This window comes from Chelonoidis abingdonii, chromosome 10, assembly GCF_003597395.2.
Source record: "Chelonoidis abingdonii isolate Lonesome George chromosome 10, CheloAbing_2.0, whole genome shotgun sequence".
In the NCBI taxonomy this organism is placed as follows: Eukaryota; Metazoa; Chordata; order Testudines; family Testudinidae; genus Chelonoidis; species Chelonoidis abingdonii.
Window position 1 is genome coordinate 47,116,666 of NC_133778.1, and position 25,283 is coordinate 47,141,948.

Genomic DNA, 25,283 nt, shown 5'->3' on the forward strand with positions numbered 1-25,283 from the left:
AAAATGCAGATTGCTCTTCTGTTACAAATTACAGATATTTTCTGTAACTCACTTTGATAGTGTCGTTACTAAAAGGACTACTACAATCCACTGGACATTTAAACCACTGTTTTCAGAGAGATTTTTATATGTGCCCTTATTTAATATATGAAGAGTACAAAAAACCCTATTTTCATATGAGAAACAGATTTCTCACATCAAATATAAACCTAATAACTGAAATACTTGGTCAAATATCCTGGAATAATGTCTTAAAGTATCAATCACGGAAAACCAGTAAAGTGCCTTTGGAAAAAAAAAAAAAAACAACTCACCAGAACTGTTTTCAGTGGTGCCATGACTTTTAGGTTATAATTTAAAAATACACAGCAAGGACTGTCTATTTACCAAACTCTGAGGAAAAGAGGGACCAGTCTTTATCAAAGACTAATTTTTTGGGGGGGAGGGGGGGAAGAGTAGAGGAATTGATTATGGTGGATGTACTATTATTTTTTGGTTTAGGGATGAGGAACAACAGCTGCTGATTTTGTATTTTTTTTTAAAAAAATGACAATTTTTGGCTAAGACATAGTGCGCTCTGGAAAGACAATGTTAGAAACTGAAATAAAAATGTCAATATTTAGCAATTCTAACAGAGCTTTTAATCCATGTATTACAGAATGCTCTATAAAGGTGGTTAATCATTGTTAGCCCCATTTTACAGATGGGAAAACTGGGGCAAAGAGAGGTTAAGTGACAGATATACAGTCACATAAGCAAATCAGTGGCAACAATTAGGAATAAACCCACGTGAGGTCACTTTTCCCACATCCTAGTCTGGTGCCTATGTGGACTAAAATGAATTCAACATCAGAAATGAATGTAATAGTTTCTGAACTCTGGTAACAGTAACCAGCCAACTTTAACCAGCTAACTCAACCTTCACTCCTGTGCGTCATGTTATGATAAACCTGCTGGGAATTATTGTTTTAGACACAGGATACCATTAGACAGTACATCAGAATTGCTAGTACACAGTTATGGAGAAAGAAGTTGTGATACCAGGTTTGTCATGATCCACTGTGAGCATTACACTAGTCACACTACTTTCTCAGAGATCTGAAGAGGAATTTTTCCCTCAGCAACAGATTGGCAGTTTAGCTGGTGTGAATATTAAACAGGGGTTAGGGTATGATGTCGCAACTTATTATGCAAGTGTGGGGCAAATGTCCAGTGCAGGTACACCATAGGGAAAGAATGCAGTGATCAGATAAAATAGATTAAATCCTTTACCAAAGGAGTTATGCTACAAAGGAGAGGAATTCTGGGGTGGAGGGTTCATGCACCTATGACTGGTATGGCAGGGAGCCAACCCTATCCATCCTTATTCAAAGAGGGAGTGAAGTCCCAGTAGCTGGTTGGCTGGCAACCAGAATGGGTAAAGGGAGAGCACTGCCAGTAGCTTGCCCACCTGCCCTGTACCCTTTTACCTGCTAGATACTTCTTGACATTTAGGAATAAAGTTGCATAATAAACCACATCCAGTGTCTATCATCCTTCTGGCACAGACAGACAATGGTCATAAGAAAAGTTGTGAACTATTTTTATATTTACAAAAATACCAGACTACACTTGCACTTACTCATATTCAAGATTAGGAAATATAAAGAGACAGCAGAAAAAGTCAAAGTCAAGTTTTTTCCCCAGAGATGACATTCACAGTTAGAGCAAAAAGTAGATAATACACTTGGTCTTAATAAGTGCTGTAGAACAGAAGTGTTATTTACTATGAAGATAACATTTTTAAGCAATTAATTTAATATGAACTCTGATCTAATTTAAAAATGCAGCAATAGAATGCATGTTATTTGACTTTGATACAATACAAAGCAACCTGTCCTGATTTTTATAACACAGGAAGAAAAAGGGAAAATACATAATGACGACTAAGGAAATCGAGTACATATTTTATCAAAATATTTCACTTTTCCCTTTCACACATCAGTTATGTAATCAGGAATTTAAGACAGTTAGGTCGATTTAATTCCTTTTTAGTATTTTCTAAAGCACCAGAAGCTTATTTGTTTTTAAAATCACTTATATTATGGTTTGATGAATACTTATATAGGCAACCTTTTTGCTTTGAAAAAACTAAGAATAGACCCCAAATTTAGAATGGACCCCAATTTTGCTCTGTTGTAAGGATGTGATGGCAAAGACTTCACATATAATTTTATAACAGATGAGCACTCTGAGGTAATAGTAATATTTAGATGAGCTAGTTGGTAGCTTAAATGTAATCTTGCTACACAACTACTGTATTTCATATACAGAAAACAAATATTTTCAAACTATTTATAAAATTATACTAATGTCATACATCTATATTAGGATTTATTTTAAATAATTGGTCTACAGTACAATGGAAGTGCATGCTCAAACAAAACACCTCAGCAGTATTTTAAAGCAGTAACCACCTAGCCAATTTCTGTATGTTCTGTAGTCTTTCTAATCCACTCTCCCTGTGGTTGAGCAAAATCGAATTGCCTCTCACATTTGCAGACAGCTCTGTGAAGGTGATAATAGAGCTGCTCCCTGCTGTCATGAGGCAGGAAATAGGAAAATGGCATATGGGGCTAGAAAGAAATAAAAAAAAGAACTAAACAAGAACAAAAGAGATTTCAACAAAGGACAACTATAACCCAATGTGCTTTGCAAGTTAATCTTTTCATAATCATTTAACATACTTAATCATTCATCTGCATCTTTACTCAAAAATCTAAATGGCTGAGACCAAGTCTTTAGGGAAGTTTTTATTGTCTAAAACATTTGGAATGCAGATACCACCAGAAACTGTCATGTGCAATGCTCATAAAATAAAGCACTATTTCTGCTCATGTTAGGGGCTGAACCCATCCCAATTTGCAATTAGTAAGCTTTAACTATCTGTCCAAAATTTAATATCTCAAATTTTAAAACACTATAGACCTGGATTATCTGTTTATTCAAAAAAAGGCTCAAATGGTAGAAGTGTTGAATGGTTCTTGAATAACAAACAGATGACTAGGTTAGAACTGATCATTCCAAATATAAAATATGGCTTAAGGCTACAGGCTTGCTCAGGGACTTTTGATGCAAGTGTTGGAACAAATGAAAATGGTACACTTTCAGTAGAGCTTTTTGATTCATTTATAATCAGACAGAATATTAAATGAGTCCATGAGATTTTTTGAAATGTGGGTCCACCATTCAAGAACTAATATGCATTTTATAGTGTTTTTATTTCAAATTTTAGTTAAGTAGATTAAAAAAAGCAACAACAACAACAACCACCACCACAAAAAACTTACTGTACCTTTCCTTTTACGCTCTGGATAGGATCCACCACCACAGCTACAGCTCTTTCCGATAGAGCTTCAAAGCTCTGCTGAGTATTGATATCCACACCAGACAGCCAACAGCCAAAGCCAGGATGACTATGATACCAACCAACAACCATCTCAGGCCTGAAACGAAGAGGGCATTTAGAAATTCCTAGCAATAAAAACGTATGATATGAAAGAAACATTGAAGTAACAGGGTACCAATTAGGATGGAGAAAAGAGACACACGGGTGTGAAAAGAGCACCATTAGAAACATTTAAATTACTCACCATAGTATGGTGAAAACATGGAAACGAATAAGTGCGACAAAGGAGTGTTATCATTAAGGGATGCACATTAGCAGTGGTAGATCAAGCTTTCAGTTTTTCACCCTGTTACCACACCTTCCCTGAACCAGTTTTTACCCTTTCAGCTCAAGTAAATATCTATTCTTTAACTCCTTGGAGTCAAGAGTTGAATTTTCACGGCAGAAAGTCCATTTCAGATATGGACGATGGGAACAAACGGCGGGAAAGGATTAAATATCAATTAAACCAGCAGTAGAACTAGGAACTCAGTCAAAAAGCAATTTGCACTGTTCTGCTCAGCTGCTGAGCCTTTTGCTAACATTAATTTTGAAGTTTTTTCCACAGTAAAAGAATTTGAGCAAGCAGATGACAACTGTTGAGAGGAACAGAGTGAAATAAAAATTTGTTTGAACATGCTTTTTATCAAAATGTTTTTTTCTCTTTCTTTCATATACTAAATGTAAACCTAGGTCTGTAAATAAAGCTAAAATACCCAAAATGATAATGCTTTCCTATTTTATAAAGTACAAACATTAGTTTCTTTAAACTGAGTTATTTTCTAGCAACTCCATATACTAACTAGAGGGGCATTCAAACCAAAGCTTACTATTATGATAATAGAAGGAAATTTATGATACTCATCAGGATCTGAAGTCTCTCTCTTGAAAACCATGGGGAGAAGTGGGTTGCATAACATGCGATATTCATCATAATACTGGGTCAATTATTACTGATTAACATTAATGAATTCACCCTACAGATCACAAGTCTTGCAGGTAGAATACAGAACATGCAGCCTAAACCCACGCAGTACACCACTTAAACTTTTAGATGTTGCTTTGAAACAGTTACCTTCCTGTCTGCTTTAGCATATCCAACATTTTGGCTTGAAATACAGGATCAACTGCCTCTACACTGACACCCTAATTTTGGAAGAGAAACAGCATTAGTGTATTTACATATAAAGTAATTTAAAAGATAAACATGCATGCAAACACTCTTACTGCTCTGACATAAAATGATCTAATAGCTAAACTAATAAAGAGACATTACTCTTTACAGTTTTATATAAGTTTGTCTACTTGAACTTTTTTTGAAAATTATCTAATTTTTAAACAAATCAAAGTTCTAATAGACCATTATTTAAATATAACAACAATCTATTCCTATAGTTCCTTGAAAAAAATGTTTTAAGTTTTCTGTTTAAAAAAGTGTGTTTTGGGTGAGCACCACCACCAGCTATGCAGAGAAACATTCATCCATCCTCCTCTCCACTTCTTGTTTGTGCACTCTCCTTCCTGCTGCTTACTGCCAGCCCAGTTTTGGCTCTGTTGCCATTGTTAGGGGTATATACCCTCTTGCAGAGTCTGGCAAAGGGCACACACCATCAACAAAGGCAGTGAACTGACTATGTACAACATGCTAGCAAATGCATAAAATAAACTGAGAAAGAATTCTCCAGTATTTCAATTATATGTAATCTTGATGGTAATTAAGGAAACTGCCTCTTTAATTAAGACCAATATTTCATTTGAGCTACACACAGCGCCACTATAAATTCTAATTCTAACTTCCAGTTCATTGCCCTCTTTTAATAAAATTCAATTTCTTAACCTCAAGTAAAACCAATCATATTTCCACACTAAGGAAATATCATCTAACAGTCATGCCACTAGAGTACAAATTCTGCCCCAGAGAAGCAATTCAAATTCACAGTTTCAGTAGTGCCACTACAGTTAAGGGCATGGCATCATTTCCATCAAACTCTTACTTTCCAGAGTTTGCAACATGGCCTTAATACTTCCATCAGTACTGCAACTGGACATACAAGGCCTTGAAGTCACCAGTTTACAAACTTTAAACACTGTGGTACTATACCTATGGACAGCATAACGGCCTTAGTTAAGGACTTAGTGCAAGCCATAGCTCAAACCACAGCTTAAATCACTAACCAAGTTCAACTTAAACATTATCTTAACAGACTTTAGACATTTAATATGGGCATAATCCAGACATTTATATCATTAGTAGTTTCTCATGCCTTATGTGTGTTGGGGTGAGGGGAAGGAAAAACATAACATGATGTACAATTATTTCATGTGAGAGAAAACATTTACTTTAGTTCCTACTGAAAAGTACTCACTGTTCCTGATTGTGGCATAGCAAACACATCAATCACTCTGACGGTATAATCATCAACAAATTCTCCAAGCATCAGACCCATAACTTCCATAGGAACACCAGCACGACCATGTTTCAACATCTAGAAGTGAGACCAACGTTACAATGACATACTATGGTATGATTTACAGGAGATTCAGGGTTTGATTTGAGATAGTTCTACCTCTACCGAAGTGCCCCTGTTCTTATGTTTATTTTACTCATTAGTTAACAGGGTGTTGTGTGTTTTGAAAATGTAAAGCATTGGAACAGTGCTAATAATACAAGCAAAGATTGGTGGCAAGAAAATAACTGGAACATTTACAGTAAGATTCTATGACTAGATTTAAACAAACAATCCAGTCAAAACTCAAGTTGTCAACAATACAAGTCTATAAACTTTTTTCACTTTATGGAATACTGGACAAATATAATACTTTGTATCTTAAGTGCTATATACAGTAAAGAGTGTAGAATACTTACTTTCAACAGTGCAAGGGAAGAGATATAAACCTGTTCTGCCGTATCCACCGCAGGAGCATCTGTAGGTGGCCCCTACAAAACAGAATAAATTATTAACTGTTTACTCCACATTTATTGCATAATTTTCCCTTACCTCTATTTTATTTTGCACAAAATTATGAGACTAAGAACAATGTGCATCTGATTGTGCTTTTATATACAGTAAATCCATTATTTGCAGTGTTTACAATGAAAACATACAGCACTTTTTTTTACACTAACCATTTTTTGCAACTTGGTGGAAGGTACCTATGATATCTAGTTAAATTTAAAATCAGTCTAGATATCAAGCCAGAAATTAAATAAAATAAACTGGTAAATATTGTGCTGGGTGCAAACCTGTTACAAAATATACGGGATCAGTGATGAGTTTCCATTAGTCAGAGTCAAGTCTTTCAGCAATGCTAACCTTCCTCAGCTGTAAAATAGCTCCAATTCACCAATTAACTATGTGTTTCTTACAGTGGTGTGAATGTAAATGCTGCTGGGCTAGCATGATTAACTGGCACCAACACAAACAGCAGTTTCCCTTTGCTTCATCTGTTTTCAGTTAAAGAAGACTTGCAGATAAAGGCAACGGGAGCACTTTTGAGATACACTGGTACAATGAGCATAAAATGGACCTCCAATCCCTAGGTGGAAAAGCTGTGAACAAAACACTTTGCTCTTTGCTTTATGAGTTGTTATTCAAAAATTAGCACAATTGTCCCAGGTGTGAATGATTGGTTGAGGAAGGTATTGTGTTACTGCTGAAATGGAAAAAAACTACAGCAGGCTATTTGAAGGAAAAACTATGCTGTTCTTGGGAAGTGAGGGACAAGATGACCTCCTCTAGACAACCACATCTCATTTTATCCCTTTACCACTCAAGTCATAGTACTTCATTAGTCAAGTGTGTTTGTATTATAGTCTTCACAAAAGGAGACAACACGGCACATTTGCTCTTAGTAATGCTGTGTAAATGTGGAATAACTAGAAAAAATTCCAGTGAGGAAAAAAAAGTCCACTCCATGACGAGTGAAGAGAAAAGAATTATATGAGAACGTATGTTATAATTTTCGAAGGCACTCCAATGCCACAGTGATGAACACTGTTTAAGACTAGATTTAGACAACTTCATTATATAACTCCTCACTTGTAATGAAACAGTAAAATTGGAACAACATGCTCCCAACACAGATCCAAGTGAGACCTATTGCCCAACATTATGGGCCATAAAATCTGAAGATAAAGTCAAGAGCTAAAACTACTAGTAAATTCAATTTCTATAAAAACCATTTACCTATTGTATCCATTTTCATTTGTGTATGTACACCCCCCTCTCTCTCACACACACACACACACACTCAATACCTGCCCCCACCACCACCCGGGCATGATATAAGGTAGTTATACAACATGAAAGACTTTTTTCTGTGTAACGTTTTAATAATAAATCCAGGTGACTTCCTGCACTACAAATTAAATTTTACTTTTTACTTCCGACACCTTTCCGTTCAACCAGCAGTAGTCCTAAACTCCTTGACTCCTGCATCCACAATTCTATATACCTATTTGTCATCTTTGACTCTTTACTCCAGTTTCCAACCTTCCAGTCTCGGTTGGCATTATTTCCCAGATTAAAGAAAGTAGGGTCCTGGCCGCATTACTGCTCGCAGCCAACCATCAAGACAGCTTACTTCACAATTTCATCTCAAAGCCACATCAGAAAAAACCAGCTAAAGTCAAGATTCTCCTTTTCTGAAATAGTGGAGCTTCTCAGGCAGTATATCAGACACCACTTTTCTAAGGAACAGTGGCAAAGGGGGTCAAGGACTTCATTTTGGACTGCTGACGTATATCTTGAGAGAGAGTGTTCCCCACTCTCTCCGGCTCAGCTCTCACATGCCGCTTAGAACAATCCCAGGGCATAAAGATCCTTCTTCGTTACAACAGGATATGTAATGGTCATGGGCAGTTTAACTTACATTTTTACAGTTGAACTTCCTGACCTCCCTGTCTTCCCCTTCTGGAGCTCAAGAACAGTGTGCCACCTGGTAACGGACTGCCCTCTTTATCACCTTGACGGTGGATGAATGCACTCGATGTCTCTGGATGATGTTGCTGTGACAGAGTGGCTGCATTACTTACCCAACATCTAACACACTGTTTGTGTGGTGCCATCAGAAGCCATACACCAGAAGAAGTCTCCTTCCTAAAACTCTCAACCCTCTCTCTGGACTTCTAGCCTGTTAGAGGCCATAGTCAGTGTCATTCTTGAAATTTTGTCCTCCATTTTTCACAACTCCATTCTCCCCTCTATTTTTGCCTGTTACCTCTCTGGCCATTCCATCATCTTTCAGTGGGTTTTCCCCAAGGTCACCCAGTGAATCTTTAGTCTAAAAATTATAGTTGAAATTATGTGAATGGGTGATCTCACTTACAGAGAAGGGGTGCTGAGGGACAAAAGGAGTTGACTAATACAAGGACCCCAACAGAAAGCGAGGGAGTAGGTATATTTGGAATTAGTGGGATGAATTTGAGAAAGGGAAAATATAGCTTAAATAAATCTTTTGCAGTATGATTTATTAGGCTGTTGAATAATAAACATCTAGCTCTTATATAGTGTTTTCATCAACAGATCTCAAAGTGTTTTACAAAGGTCAATATAGTTATCCCCATTTTATAGATAATGAAACTGAAGCACAGGGAGGTAAAGTGATTTGCCCAAGAACTGTTCCAACAATACCTTCTCTGTCTCAACCCTCCCACAAGACTAGCCTAAATAATCTGCCACACCACAGGTACAAACCTAAATATTATTTACCTTCTCCCTCATAGTCATTGCTTGGCCAAGTTGCACATTAACATTCAATCTTTCCCCAGGAAGGTCCCGATTAGCAAGACAAGCTTAACTTTAAAGTGGGGCTGTCAATTAATTGCAGTTAACTCATGTGATTAATTTTTGAGTTAATCGCAGTTTTCACTGCACAGTTAAACAATATCAATTAAAATTATTAAATATTTTTGGATGTTTTTCTACATTTTATTTCAATTACAACAGTATACAAAGTGTATGGTGCTCACTTTATATTATCTTTATTACAAATATTTGCACTGTAAAAATGAAACAAAAGAAGTAGTATTTTTTAATTCACCTCATACAAGTACCATTGTGCACTCTCTATCATGGAAATACAACCTACTAATGAAGGGTTTTTTTGGGTTACGTAACTGCACTCAAAACCAAAACAATGTAAAATTTTAGAGCCTATAAGCCCACTCATTCCTACTTCTCATTCAACCAATCACTAAGACAACCAAATTTGCTTAACTGTACAGGAGACAGTGCTTCCCACTTCTTATTTACAATGTCCCAAGAAAGCGAGAACAGGCATTCGCATGGCACTTTTGTAACCAGCACAGCAAGGTATTTAACATGCCAGATAGGCTAAACATTCATATGCCCCTTCATGTTTTAGCCACCATTCTAGAGGACATACTTCCGTGCTGATGACACTAGTTAAAAAATAATGAGTTAATTACATTTGTGAGTGAACTCCTTGGGGGGAGAACTGTACATCTCCGGCTCTGTTTTACCCACATTCTGCCATACATTTCATGTTACAGGAGCCTCATGTGATGCCCCAGCACACGTTGTTCATTTTAAGAGCACTTTCACTGCAGATCTGACAAAATGCAAAGAAGGTACCAACATGAGATTTCTAAAGATAGCTACAGCACTCAACTTAAGGTTTAAGAATCTCAAGTGCCTTCCAAAATCTGAGAGGAACAAGGTGTGGAGTATGCTTGCAGAAGTCTTAAAAGAGCAACACTCCAATGCAGAAACTACAGAACCGAAAACATCAAAAAAGAAAATCAATCTTCTGCTGGTGGCATCTGTGACAGATGATGAAAATGAACATGCATTGGTCTGCACTGTTTTGGATTATTATTGAGCAAACCCGTCATCAGCATGGACACATGTCATCTGGAATGGTGGTTGAAGCATGAACGGAATATAAATCTTTAGCACATCTAGCACGTAAATATCTTGCAACGCCAGCTACAACAGTGTCATGCAAACGCCTTTTCTCATTTTCAGGTGACATTGTAAACAAGAAGCAGGCAGCATTATCTCCTGCAAATGTAAACAAAGGGTATGTCCACACTACCCTCCGGATCGGGGGCTACTGATTGATCTATTGGGGAATCGATTTATCGCGTCTTGTCTAGATGTGATAAATCGATCCCTGAATGCGCTCCCGTCGACTCTGGAACTCCACCAGGGCGAGAGGCAGAAGTGGAGTCGATGAGGGAGCCACGGCCGTCGATCATGTGCCGTGAGGACAGGAGGTAAGTCAATCTAAGATAGCGTAACTGAAGTTGACCTATTCTCATAGCTGAAGTTGCATATCTTAGATACATCCCCCACCCTAGTGTAGACTAGGCCTAACTTGTTTCTCTGAGCAACTGGCTGAACAAGCAATAGGACTGAGTGGACTTGTGGGCTCTAAAGTTTTACATTACCTGCATTCAAAAATAAAAGTTTTTTGTACATAATTCTATATTTATAAGTTCGACTTTCATGATAAAGAAATTGCATTACAGTACTTGTATTAGGTGAACTGAAAAACACTATTTCTTTTGTTTTTTACTGTGCAAATATTTGTAATAAAGTGAGCACTGTATACTTTGTATTCTATGTTGTAATTGAAATCAAAATATTTGAAAATGTAGAAAACATCCCAAAATATTTAAATAATGGTATTTTAACAGTGCGAATTGCATGATCACAATTAATTTTTAATTGCACAATTAATCACAATTAATTTCTTTAATCACTTGACAGCCCTACTTTAAAGTCAATAGGACTTCAGCACGTGCTTAACTTTAAACACATGCTTAAGTGTTGCCCTGAGTATAGATGTTTCCTTGAATTAGGGACACAACAAGAAAAATCATTCTGCCAGCCCCTTATCCATTTTCGCTGTTCTTCCCTGACATCTCTTCAATTAGTCTAACCTTTTGGAAAGGAGTTGGCCAGAAATGAACTCAAGATTCCAAGTGTAGTCTTACCAGAACCATTTTTACATCCTTGCTCTGTAAATAGCCCAAATCTGTATTGTCCTTTTTGCTAATATATTTCACTGCAAACTGATTTTTAATTAAGTTCCCACCATTCCTAAATGCTATTCAGCATTATTGCTATTTTCCAGTTATCTGTATTTTAGCTTTATTTGGCAAAAGATGTTTTACCTTGCATTTTCCCTAGAACAAATCTCATGTTACTTTCTAATCATGTTTCTAATCAGCGATGGTCCCTTTGCACTATTTCTTTGTCCTCACCGGTGTTCAGAGCTCCCCCAATTATACTATCGTTTGTGAATTTCATTAATATGCTGTTTACTCTCTTCTAAATCATTAAAAAGATGTTAAATAACACTGGACCTCATACTGATTCCTATGGTACCCTTCAAGACAAATTGCCATATATTACTTATTACATGTGGTTCTTCAACCAATCGACAGTGTTCTGATTCAAGTGATTCAAATTAATTTGGGGAGCAGGAATTAGTGATAATGAGCATCAAATATTTTATTAAAAGCACAAATATGTAGCGTCTACTTTAATTTCATCCTCTAATCTTGTAATTCTATCAGTTAATCTGACATAAGATAGTCTTAAATCATGTTGCTTTTGCAAGCAATTCTTTTATCCACTAGATGTTATGGGAGGTTTTTTGTTTTTTAAAATTACTACATATTCAACTACTGCATTAATAAGGGAAAGGTTTATGACATGGTAATTGCAAGGAATACTTTAAAAAAATTGGAATAAACTAATGAGATACCAATCCTCTGGAATAAGTAACTCTTCAGTTCACTGACTATTGAAAAATAGCCTTTATGGTTTAAGTCTGGTTTACTAATTCTGTTAATGGTTCCATATTCGGAAGCCAGAATATGATCCACAAGTGACTGCCATTCTAGCCTATGCACTGGAATAACCGTCACAAGTCCATTGCATCTGGTGTCTGGGTGAACAGTACAGATTCCAAGGGACCCTCCTCTGGCCCATTCCCACTGCAGCCTTCCAGAGGCCTGTGTACCCCTTCTGTGAGCTCCAAGAAGAGACTAAGAGCCTTACATGACCCTTCATATCAGGTGCAAACGTCACCCTTAGTAAATTTAACTGCCTGCCAGCTTGAGTGAAGGGGCACTGTATTAATGAAACTTACTACTAGATTAAATGGTGCATCAAACCTGAACTTTTAGATATTTACATCTTCAATACACCTCAATTGTATAAGCAGATAATCAGCAAAAGAAAAAAATGTGCTTTTGCTTCATTTTGATGTTTAGAGATAGCCAGAAGAGTCCCTTCCTAAAAATTCTTTATTGTATTTCACATGAGAAATAGGAAATATTACCTTCTTCTATTCCTACGGGATAATTTCTTGGGAAAACAGGAAAGTGAATGGGGATTATAACATCACAGGAGACAAATCTGAGAAATTCCTTTCTTTGTTCTTTTATAAATAAGGACAATATAATAACTACAAAAAGTCAAAGGAAAACTCCGTTTTAAAAAATCCTTAGCAACCAATATTTATGGCAAGCACAAAGCATTCAGCAACATTAAAATCAGTCCCGGGGGGGTGGGGGCGGAAAAAGGGAATAGATGCTGCTACCTCTAAACTGAATCAGTGAACTGACCTGCCCTCAAGCCAATCATCTCATCCATAAGCATAACCAGTCTTTTTAATTTATTTATTTATTTTAAGAAAAAGCTTTCACTTAGAGAAATCAGGGTTACTGGTAAACTTGCATCATGAACAAGCATTTGTTTTGTCTCTTATTTAAGAGACGCAAAAGTAAGTTTTCAGTAAGTGTTCTAAGGAGTAAGAATCCATGAACAGAATGTGAGGATAGACTAAATGAGGGGTTATTTTTCTTTCACATGCTTAAACTATGATCCAGTATAAGAAGCTGTGACTTTTATTGGACAGCCCTTGTTGATTAAGTGTTACATAAGGCATTTGCCATTATAACAGCAAGAAAACTAATGCCTGAAAGTGTTATCTATTCAGGCCTTTTAGGAAATTTGTTAACACTTTTAGGTACATTACTCCACCTTTCTCTTAGTGTGAACTGGTATCAATTTAGCCAATTTTATTATGTTATTAAAATACCTGCTGATTAAATGTGAACTAAAGTGTCATTTTCGAGCCTGTCTCTTGCACTATTTGTTTTAAATTTCTTTAAAATATGTATATAAAAGTGGACTTGAGATAGATAGCAACCGTAAAAGAAATATTTCAGACATTTTCTATTGTTTAATTCTACGTCAATACTGCTCTATTGTTATAATAATTGTATAAAAGATGGATTTTAAATGTCTCATTTCAACAAAGAAGGGATTTCAACAAAGAAGCCCCATTTGACCAAATGGGAACAGTTGTAAAAAGATACAATGAGCTAACATCATGATGAACAATATATTTCTTTCTGGTGATATCCAACAACAATGAATTCTTACATAAAATAGAACATCTGATGTATCCAACATCTCAAATTTTTATAACTGGCACCATTTAAAATACAGAAGACAAGACAAACATAAGTAAACATACAAATATCCAAAGCTATAGTATTTATTTCTTAACCAGCAAGGTAAGAAAACCTTTTAATACTTTAATTTTGTGAGTATTAAACAACTAGTGTGAAAAACAAGCCGCATGTAAACTATTTCTACTGCCTCTGCTTCAATGACTAGCTGAGGACACCTGTTATAGGAGGTGTTAATTGGCAATAGGAGTACAAGTCAGAAGCATGTTCCCCATCGTCCTAACCCAGCAAGGCTAGGTCATTAAAGTGGAAATGAATTCTTTCATGCTGACTTAACCCTTTGAGTACATAATTTCAGCTGTTACACCTAAAGACAATTGAGGGAGATTAATTTAAAACTTGTGTTACTTCTGAATGTGGAAAAAATCATTTCCACCACTTGCTCCAAAATAAATCTTCTGGACAAAAGTCACTGTGCACATTATATAGGAGGGAAAAGTCACCAGGATACAAACGCAACACCCATTACTGTGGAGTAAGAATTATTTTGCTTTACATATTGAAGACACTCTTGAAAGAGTAAGCATTTTAAATGATTTGGAACTATTAAATTTTCTAAATGTAAATCAAACAGACTAAGATTCATAAACAGTGAGTAAAATGTAACAATTTGTAGACCATTACTTGACAAAAGTGCATAGGTACATGACAATCCGCAGAGAGAGGTACTAGTGATAGTACAAAAGCTACATAAAATTGATTTGCTGGACTTCATAAACTCCTTTTAGGTCTGCTAATGTACACTGTACACTCTGATGACCATTGACAAAAAAAGCTAGGACGCCCTTAACGGCCTGGTCTCACTTACACAGCAATTCCTATAATTAAAATATAAATCCAAGAAAAATAAAAATGGGGCACAATTTTTGCAGTGAAATAATCAGAATATTTACTACACATGAAAATTAATAGAATATACTTGAATTAAATATAGATGTTTTATTCAGGCCCCGTGATAAAGAGTAAAGTTTCTTCAGATTTCAACAGTTCTCTTCATTTAATGCACCAGAACAAAAGAAAAAAAAACATACTGCAGATTCTGCAGTATAGCAAATTAATAGGTCTCCAACACCACAGAAGTCACAGAATGATGAATTCTGGGCTGAACAACAAATCAGGAAATACCAGAGCAATTTACAGAGGGAAAACAAATTTTAGAAGTAAAATTAAAATTTTCATGCTGAACCGCCCCCGCACAGTCTGCATAGTGGCCATTCAGAATATTTTATTTAGCTTTCTAGTTTCTTGCAGAAGTTGTCTGGTAAATTAAGTATTTGCAAGTAAGCACTATGTCTAGAACTGTTTGCAAGATTAGGTCCCTATTTGTACCAAACAAGCAAACAAACATGCTATCGCCATAAAATAGCTTAGATTTCTACGAACACTATATATTTATAAACAAACCACAGTCTCTCTAGCTGGTTCACATACTATCAGAAAGAGAAAATTATAGAAATGTTTGCAGTTAGTCATTTATCATATATTAATCCTCCAATTGAAGCACTGATCTGGGCAAACATCAAGGCCTCTGCTGGTGTTTTAAAGCATGTACTGCGATGAACCCAAAACTAGCTGGGATAAGATAAAGCTGCACAAGAAAAACCAATGTCTCTCAGTATATTTGTCAATTGCCCATCTCCTCCGCAAAAAGATAAGCTCAATAATTCAGGTATACCCCTAGAGCAAAAACTGAGGTAACTCAAATTAACAGCAACTCTAGCTGTATTAGGAATAAAAAAGAGTGTCTCACACCATCAGTCTTGCATGTAAGGACTGTGGAATGGGGAACATAACATTATGTCAGGAAGCTTTGGCAGGCTTCAGAACAACACGAGCGGTTAAACTGGCCTGCGACAGTAACTCAAACTCATAGAAGCATTGGGTCTAAAACTGCAGCTTTAAGAATATTAAGGAATTTTTCCAAGTGTGCAGCTTCTCTCCCTTGCAGGTAACTGCACAACCAGAATCAGCTCAGACTTTTTCCATAACAGAAGTATAAAAAGGTTAAAATGATCAACACATAAACATGCAAATTATTTGGTATCAAGTGCTAGCTGATTGATCCAAAGTTTTTAATTTTGACTAATTCGCACAAAAATTCTTCTTTGCCTCTGCCAATAATATCTTCTAAATGAGAGAGTTTTAAGGAAATGGTTGAGCTACCCATTCAGAAAGGCCTAAGTACAGATTCTATTTCCTATAAACCTTAAGAATTCAATTATGTTCTGTTCAACTGGTGACCAAGAATTTTTCTTCTTTTGAATAGATGTTAAAATTTTATCTTACAAAAATTAGTGTTCATATCTCCTAAAGCCGCTAGACAGACAAGATCTAGAAGACTGAATTGAAGCTACTGAAAAATGATTTCACTCAGGTGCTTTTTATTCTTCATCACAGTTTAAATTACTGCCTCATGCCCTTCTCACTATAGACTAAACACTAGGGGATCCAAGGGTCCAATCAGATCAAGCAATGCCTTTGCACCTATGGGATCAAAGTTAAGCTTGAAATTTGATCTCAGTACAATTTATTTTAAAGATGACCAGCCAAAATCCTCATTAGCGTGTTTTATTACAAACATCTTATTTCCATCATTAAAAATATATCTACACATATGTATAACTAATTCTGCAGTATTACTTCAAAGGAGTCTATAATCCTTAAAATATATTTTAGAATATTAACAAATGTATTAAACTAAAGTGTCCACCTGAATGCAACTATTTCCAGTTTTTTTGTTTTGTTCAAATCAAAAACTCAAGTACTTATTAAAACCATGTAAGGAATGTGAGGCCACACAACGGTACTTGCAGTCAAGACTGCCTCCTACTCATTTTCAAAAACGTAAAACAAATTTTCAGGATATAATAAAAAACTTCATTAAGATGGAAATAAGGTTGTAAATATCAGAGGAGGGTGGAGGTGGAAAAACCCCCTGAAAATGCTGTAATTCTCACACAGAAAAACAAGATCATATTCCTCACCCAAAAAAAATGCTAAAAAGCCTGGAAAATTCAGAGTTAAAGTTCTGCTTAAGGAAAATACAAGCAATCTAACAACTGTTAGAAATTCATTTTGCAAAGTTCCAGTATTCCTGCCTTCAAGATCTTCCCTCATTGCCCAAAGGAATTTTGGATTTATTTCTTGGCTAGAGACCACATTCTCAGTGGGTATGGGAAGAGGGAGCCTCAAGGCAGATAATGGAATTTAGGATGTATAAACTTATACTCATGCAAAATTTCAGTAGGTAAACCCAGGTTCTCTTCTACCCTCTCTGGACATCACACCTTAATTAGGGGAATCTAGTGCTCTGCAGGTACTGATATTGGATACCAAATCATATTCCGTGCAGTGACACATTTAAAGGGATTTAAGACAAAAATATAGCATTCCTACTCCAAAGAGTTTACAGTATGAAAGAACAGGATGCACTTGGAGACTGTGCAAGAATAGCTAGTAATTTTTTTTTCTGTTTTTATTTCATTTGTTATGACTGAATGCATTGTGGAAGAAGTGCATCTTCAGGAAGAATCTGAATGAAAAGATACTTCAGGCAAAACATCAAAGCACAGAATAGGTGCACCACACTGCATTGCAACTCCCAAACAAAAGAAATTTGTCAGTAGGTATTTGAGGAATGTGCAGCAAGGTAGAAGTAGGACTGGATAACATTAAAATGACTGCTTCCTCAATCACTTCTGATGTGTCTCAATCACCTCTGCTGGCATATCTGGAGAGACAGTAACTCTGTAGTGCTAAAACAAATGTTAATCATTAAATAAGAATATTTAATCCAATCTGTGGATGCAAAGTAGTATGGGAAGCTGCAATTACATGACTATTCCAGGCTCATCTCATAGAAGCTGGATCAGGTATATACAACCTGGATATTTACTCTTGTTTTAAAGTCTTCAAAGCATAAAAGACTAATTTAAGCAATGTGATGGTTGCATCTTTGGCAGTACTTCCTGCAATGAATTAATACTGTTTTCAAAGCAACCAGATTTAAGGGGTGGAAAAAATTAAGTTCTATTCCACTCAAGGAGAATAATCTGTTAAAATTGGGAATCTGGGGACATGGGTTTCAATGATGGTTCTGCAACAGATAAGTCATGTAAGCTATGCACCTTGGTTTCCTCATCTTTAATATAGGTATAAAGGATATTGAGAGAAGTAATGTTTGTAAGATACTTGTTTGCCTGTGTCATCAAAGGTTTATAAGTACTAATGAATTAGTAATAAATAGATCTCTTGAACTACAGGTACAACCCACCCTACTCACTGAAGCAATGGATGTGATGTTCCCTAGCAGGAGTGTTCAAAGCCCCAGCATGGGAAAAAAATTGGAAGGCCACAGAGTAGCACGACCCTTGCCATGAGAAGCATACAGACCCAGGGAGTCAGGGGGGAAAAAAGATGAAACTGCTTAAGTGCTTGTGGATACCAAATCTGAGCAGATGGACATTAATCTAAATAGGCAGTGGTACTCAGTAAAGTTGCAGACTTCCTCCCATTTAACTGAAATGTGTTGTATCCCTAAAGTGTGCTATTAACTAACTAAACTTCCTACAAGGTGTTCCATTACATATGCATAAATATCCATTAGCATGCAGAAATGCCAAAGCCAATATGCCGTTCACTCAGAGATGCAGGAATATCTAAATCAGTTGCTCTAATTAGTATAAAGGAAACTTGCATTTAATTTGCAAATTGGAAGGGATCTACACTGAACATCACCCACCTGTGCCTGCCAGATCACTAACCCTCATTCTGAAGCTCATGAAAGAAACTAGTACCATTGTGTTTAATCCTTGCACTGATTACATGAACAGATTATTCAGAATTTTAGATCAGTGGCAGGTCTCCGAAATTCCCCTGGTGCCACAGATTTCATAAATGGGATCACTGTGTTCTTTAAAAATAATAAATAATAAGGAAAAAAGGTTTCACAGCATCAAACAGTGCAATGCATGAAACCTCATAATCAAAGTGACAGTTTTCAAGTGCCATTTACAATGCCCTAATCTGGAAACATCCCAGCTAACCCATCTGATCAACAATTTCACAGATGGAAGCACTTGATGGCTAATTGGCAAGTCCATTATTCAAATAAACTAGCTATCTGCACTTTTATTTTCTTTATTTCAAGTCAAGGTGCAAACACTTTGCATAAGACACAGGTCACCTCCCAAAAATTGGATTACTCTACCCTCCATCAAATGGGTTACTTTAAAGCATCCAGTCAGTATAATGATTGTTTTGTTTACTGCAGTGAATCACTTACACCCATGAAAAAATAATGAACAGTCAAATAAAACTGAAGTTTCTAAAAAGCATTAAAGTAGTGAAAATTGGTTAAGAACAATAAGGTATATTTTTAAAATGATCTCATTGCTCTCTGCATCAGAGCTTTAAGTGTAGCACATACATACAACAAGAAACGGTGTTACTGATCACATTTGGGTGGAGAAAATAACTGGCTAGGATGTGTCAGCATGGGTAAAAAACAGCTCTCTTGGTTACCATTCTGAAAGCCTCACAGGGAGGATGACACCAACAAAAGCTCTTACTAAAGTCATTTTGTGTACTCTCTGGGACAACAGGAAGAATAGTGAAGATAGTAAACAATAGGACTATCTAAAATATGCACATGCAGAATTGACTTCACTACATATCCTGTGGCATGGAGGACAATGACTAGTAAAGATGGGTGTAATGGATTCAACCAATATTTCAGAAAATTGTATGCAAAATGAAAAGGGGTATTCCCCCAAATCCTGGAGAGACTGATTCTCTTGCTGCCCCAATAAAACCTAAAGCTTGAGCTGCACTCCCTAATTTGTCTTTTGCACACAAACTAGGCAGAACAGGGAAGTGGGGTACCAATCAGCTGTGCTGCAGGCACAGCTCTCCAACACTACAGAATGGGGGGAGAGGGAATAAGCATAGATGGCAGGAAAGGAATAGGGAAAGGAAAACAAGAACATGAGAGGTAGGAGAACAAGGTGTTAGGACAGACTTTTTATTATTAATATTATTATTATTAATTAATTTTCCCACCTCCTGAACACAGAAATATACTCCACAAAAGGTGGCTTTGCTTCTCGTTGGGTCTGATACCACTTTTTTTGATTGAAATCATGCTTCCAAAAAGGATTCATGCCATATATTAGCTTTACACAACTTATAGATTCTTTTACCATATCTAAAGTTAGGAATATCTTCAAATTCTAAATAATCTCCTTGGTATTCAAACAACTAACTAAAATTCTTCAGGGTGGTTCTTTTGCCCTCACAGGCACATGATGGGAAAAGTGAGATTTAAATAAGAGGATTCCTGTAAATCAATTTCTTGGTCTCATTTTTGGTCTCAATTCATTAACTGATACAGAGAATCATTTATTCCAGATCTCCTGTTTGCACAAAGACGCAATACTGGTAAGATTATTTAATTGTAGCAATTTGTATTATGTAGCACCCAAAGGCCCAACCAGGACTGAGACCCTCAGCGTGCTGAGTGCTGTACAAACACAAAAGAGACAATCACTGCCATGGACAGTTTACAATCTAAAATCATGTACACACAGCAGAGACTAGAGATAGGACATACAAGCACTATATTGAAGAATAGGCAGTTTTGTTAATTACACGTATCGTAGTTTGTTTTAAATGAGTGCAGAGAGGAAAGGAGTAGGAAGAGTCACAGCTAGTTACCTGCCTACCCGTGATCAGCAGAGGTGACTCTTAAGGAGAAATCTGACAGAAAGGATTCATTTCATCAGGGAGTTCTTCCCCTGCAAAAGGTGCAATGTGGAAGAAAGCCCAGAGATGTTTGAAGCAGAAGCTGACTAGGGAATGTAGGCAGCATGATGGCAGGGGTTGACACTGCAACATGTTACTAGATAAGTGAGGTACTGGAGGTAGAGATTGTGTAGGAGGGAAAAGAGGAGGGGGACAAAGACAAACCCTTGAGGGATACTTACAGAGAAGGAAAGAGGGGAGAAGAACTGCCCTCCATATTAGACACACAGAGCAATCAATGAGGTCGAAGGAGAACCATAAGGGGACAGAAGGACAATGGAGAACAAAATTTCAAAAAGTACGTACCAAAAGAACACCAAAAGGTCAAGGATAATGGAGTACAGATTGTGAGATTGGGCTAGAAAAAAAGAGGTCATTAGAGGACTTTAATGAAAGCAGTTTCAGTGGAATATGACGGCGAAGCCAGACTAGAAAGCATTAAGAATAGAATTAGAGAAAAGGAACTCAAAACAGCAGTTGTAAACAGCATGTTCAAAGAGATACTGAATGACAGCAGAAGTGGAAGGTAGGGTTAAGAGTTTTGTAGTTGTGTTGTTCAAAAAACCAAACAACACCTACTTATACTGGTAAGGAAAGTAATCTGATGATGTCTGTGAGGTGAAGAAGTGTGAGAAATGGGATAAGCAGAGCAGCGAGAGAAGTTAAGAGATGAGAGCAGATGGAGATTACTTGATTATGAAGGGCTGGAGTTGGACAACAAGCAATAAGTCTCATTGTCAGTGATGTTGGGGATGTTTGAAGAAACTAGTAAGATCCTACATGGAAAGGGAGGAGAAAGAGAGGGAAAGAGCTTGAGGAGAAAGTCAAAAGGTGGTAGAAGAAGCAACTGGAGTTGAGCATAGGAAGTAGGGCTGTTTGGCTAAGAAGATGACAAAGTTAAAGGAGGAAAGAGTGAACTTGTAGTTTGGACTCAGCATGGTCATGAGACTTTGACCAGAATTGCTCAGCAGAAGGAGAACAAGAGTGTAAAAACATACTGAGGGTTTGAAGGAACACCCTTGTGATGGAAGAAAGTATCAAAAAAGAGTGCAGTAGAGGGAGTAGAAAGAGAAAGACTAGAGGAAGGGGCTGAGAGCAGAAGAGCGGATGTTGATGGATTGAAGGTTATGGAAGGAATAGGTGGCAGGGGAGGGTGGAGGGTAGAAGTGTGCAATACTGAAGGAGACGAGATAGTGTCAGAAAGAGGGAAATTTGTGATGGAGGCAACATAGATGTAGCAGTGCTTGGTTGGTAAAGATTAACTGAGTGGCAATTTGTTGACTAAGAGTTGATTCACTGTTACATATCAACGAAAGTGGGCTATTGTCATAGACTGTCACCTGTTTCAACTGCCAAGCAATCAATCTCAAAGAATAGTTCAAGAAAGGAGTTACCTACAGCTATTTAATACTGCCCTCAGAAAATCTATTAAGTTTGCTCTTCCTTATACAGAGGAATAAACTTGAGTAGTTGAGCTGGACAGGCTTTTGTACTATGAGGGTCAACTTTTAAAGTAAAGCCAGCAAAAACGGAAGTCATTTGTAACAGAACGATTAGATGGAGAAATGTACAATAGTTTCAAAACTAGTCAGTTTAGGGGCATTACTGGCAGTGAGATCACTAGTTCTGTAACAGCATTAAATATTTCCAGGGAATACCTCCCTTTGTTCTCAGTTTAACAACCGTCTGATTCAGTCTGGAGTTTTTGCTACTACCAAAAATATCCAAGATAAAAATTGGTAACTTTGTCCATCTCCAATTCAAATTCAGGCATATGCTAATACACAAACTATGGGCATAAGTGATCTTCTTTTGCACATCTCTCCTACCAATTTAATCAACCAGAGAGCTGCAAAAGTAGCCATGACATTACTCAGCTCAAGCTGCAACCAGGAATAGCAGCAATGTAGTTCTCCTGAGATTCACAGAATTTTTTTTTTTTTTAAATTCCCTCACTCTTCTCATAAGTTTCTTCAGGAGACACAACCATGTTTAAATATGGATAGAAACTCCACAGCCAGCTGCTGGAGCGGTTTGTAAGGCTTATTTTGAATATCATTTTATTGTCTCCTACATTTTATATTTGGCTTCAGATTAAAATTGGGAAATTCCAGAGAGTTAGGCTAGAGAGAACTGTAAATCTGAAAAACAGCTTTAATGTGCATCAAGTTCAGAGAGGACTAAGAAGTGAAAGCTTGAGTGATTAGACTATGCATATGTTAGAAAAATGAAGAGTCATGAAGCAGACTGGCAGCACAGAGTAACAAGAGAAATCTCAGAACTGCTTAAGAAAGCGAAACTAAAAATAACTGAGTACTGCTTGAAGATGCACTGAAGGAGCATGAAAAGAATTTTAGCTGAAAAAGAGAAAATGGAATAATGTACAAAAAAATTAAGGTGATCTGGCCACCCAGCTAGCAGATGTAGTTCTACATGTTAGATAAAGCACACTGAGTGCTTTAACACGTTGTACACCAATGGTTCCCAAGCTTTTCACATGGTGCCCCCTTTACACCTACCTGTGCATCCCCTCCAGAGCTGGGGCCAGGAGCAAGGCTGCGGCTCTTGGGGGGGAGGAGGGGAGGTGTGGATAGGGGTAAGGGGGCCAAGGTGGGGGCTGCAGCTGGGGGAGGTCCTAAGGCCGCAAGCAGGGCCGGGAGCCAAGACTGAGGGCAGAGTGGGACTGGGTGGTGCTCCATCCCCACCCTGTGGGGGCTGGCCCTGGGCTCATCCCATAGTTTGGGGGACCACTGATGTATAACTTTCCCGTTTAGAGGTGGACACTTAGGAACACATTACAGAAAACCAAAAACCTGTGAAAATGAAGGATTTGCAACTATCAAAAGGAATTATAGCAACAAATCAGGGACTTCAAAGCATGTATGTTATTGCGAACATTGAGGAGCCAACTATTGTTGGGAACACTAAGTTAATGTTTGGAATATATTACAAAAGTCTTAAGGGGGAGTAAACCCAGGCCATCATGCTAAGCTGAGTATCCCGGGCTTGGCCTAGGAAAACTCCACTGGAGTCACAAGAGAAGTAATCCTTCCAGTAGGCATAGAGACAGTGATGTAGCTCACAAAGCTTTACTTATGCCAGTTTTCTTCTTAAACAATGTGGGTATCTGCATAGTAATGGTTCCACCAACATACCCCAAATACATTCTCCTTAGATTCCAGGTGTCCTGTCCACCCTCCCATGGTAGACCCTAACTAGTTCCGCTGCATCCAGGGTGCAAAATGCCCAGGACAAAGCTGCCCTCACCTCTCTGAAGAAAGGGGACAGACATAAGAAAGAGATGCCTTAATGTTGTTTGTGTAGATACATGTGCATCTGGGCAAATCAGCTGGGAAAAAAGCACAACAGGTGGTATCATCTGGTGACAGAAAATGGAGGAGGCCACACATTAGTTGAAAAGTTTGTGATAGGAACTTGAAAGCTACCAGAGAGGCCCTTACTCCAGAGCAGGAAGATTACTAAAGAAAGCAACAATACTGTGTTTAAGGACTGCATATGTGTATGCAAAGGCTACTTATCTGTGATTAATTCTTTTAGAAACAATTCAAATAGCCTCCACAAATCCATATGAGAATGCATCACCATGGTATCTCAGGTGTTATGAAATCTACTTATTCCCTGCATCAAATGAATGGTATTTAAAGGTATTCTTATTGACTAAACCAAAGACTGCAAAGTCAGTTTTACTGAACACTTTAATTTGCAGTTCCTGTTTTATTCAGTGTTTAATTTTGCAGATATATCTGCATCCAGTGGACTACATTGTTTAGACATCACATGAAATATTGAAACAATCCTATATTTTTATACACAGTATGCTTGAAAATTCTGTAAATTTTGGAAGTTCATACTCCATGTCATTGCAACTCACATCATCAAAATTCATGCATAGACTATACAGAAATGCTTTCTATATATTTAGATTATTACAAAACTGAAGTCAGCTGTTTGCTGCTAAAAGGTTGGGTATTTTGGTAATTATAAAAATAAACTATGATTAATGCAAGAACAACATATTTACAAGTTGTATACTAACCTGTCCCAGCCCAGGCATGCCTCCTCCAAGTCGTAGAAGTCTGTCCATATTTCTAGAGAACAGAAACAAAGGAAAACGTTCCTAAGCTCTGAAGTATTTACTACATTGCTATCTTTATAATTCACCTTCAGTCACTCAGTATGTCAAAAATATTGGTGGTAATTACAACACAACATCAGACTTCCTGTTAATTAACACCACATATTAATTCAAGAAGCTGTCTTCCTCGCTAATTAACAGACCTTATTTTATTGCTTTGGTTTTGGGTTATCCCAGTATCTAAAGATGAGCATTTTTGCCATACTTTTCAAAACTTTATCATATAATAATGTTTAACTTCCCTGGAAAGAGCACCTGCATGGGGGAAATGCCTGAAACATATTACAGGTACGACTGAGTTTCCTTCAATTTTGTCCAGCGTGTATCAATAAAACAATTTAAAAAGTAAGGATTTTTTACATCCTCATTAGTAAGTTCTGTGC

General features: G+C 37.1%; 1 protein-coding gene across 1 annotated transcript in view; it reads right to left on the reverse strand.

The window, feature by feature from the left end:
- Positions 1 to 25,283, reverse strand: part of PSMD14 (proteasome 26S subunit, non-ATPase 14) — a 64,560-nt gene that overhangs the window by 26,421 nt on the left and 12,856 nt on the right. The window contains exons 3-7 of the mRNA XM_032803552.2: positions 24,802 to 24,853; positions 6,294 to 6,365; positions 5,794 to 5,913; positions 4,503 to 4,573; positions 3,335 to 3,485 (exon numbers count right to left, since the gene is read on the reverse strand). Of these exons, the coding sequence (XP_032659443.1) occupies positions 3,335 to 3,485; positions 4,503 to 4,573; positions 5,794 to 5,913; positions 6,294 to 6,365; positions 24,802 to 24,849 (462 nt within the window). The 5' untranslated portion in view covers positions 24,850 to 24,853. The remainder of the gene's footprint in view (positions 1 to 3,334; positions 3,486 to 4,502; positions 4,574 to 5,793; positions 5,914 to 6,293; positions 6,366 to 24,801; positions 24,854 to 25,283) is intronic.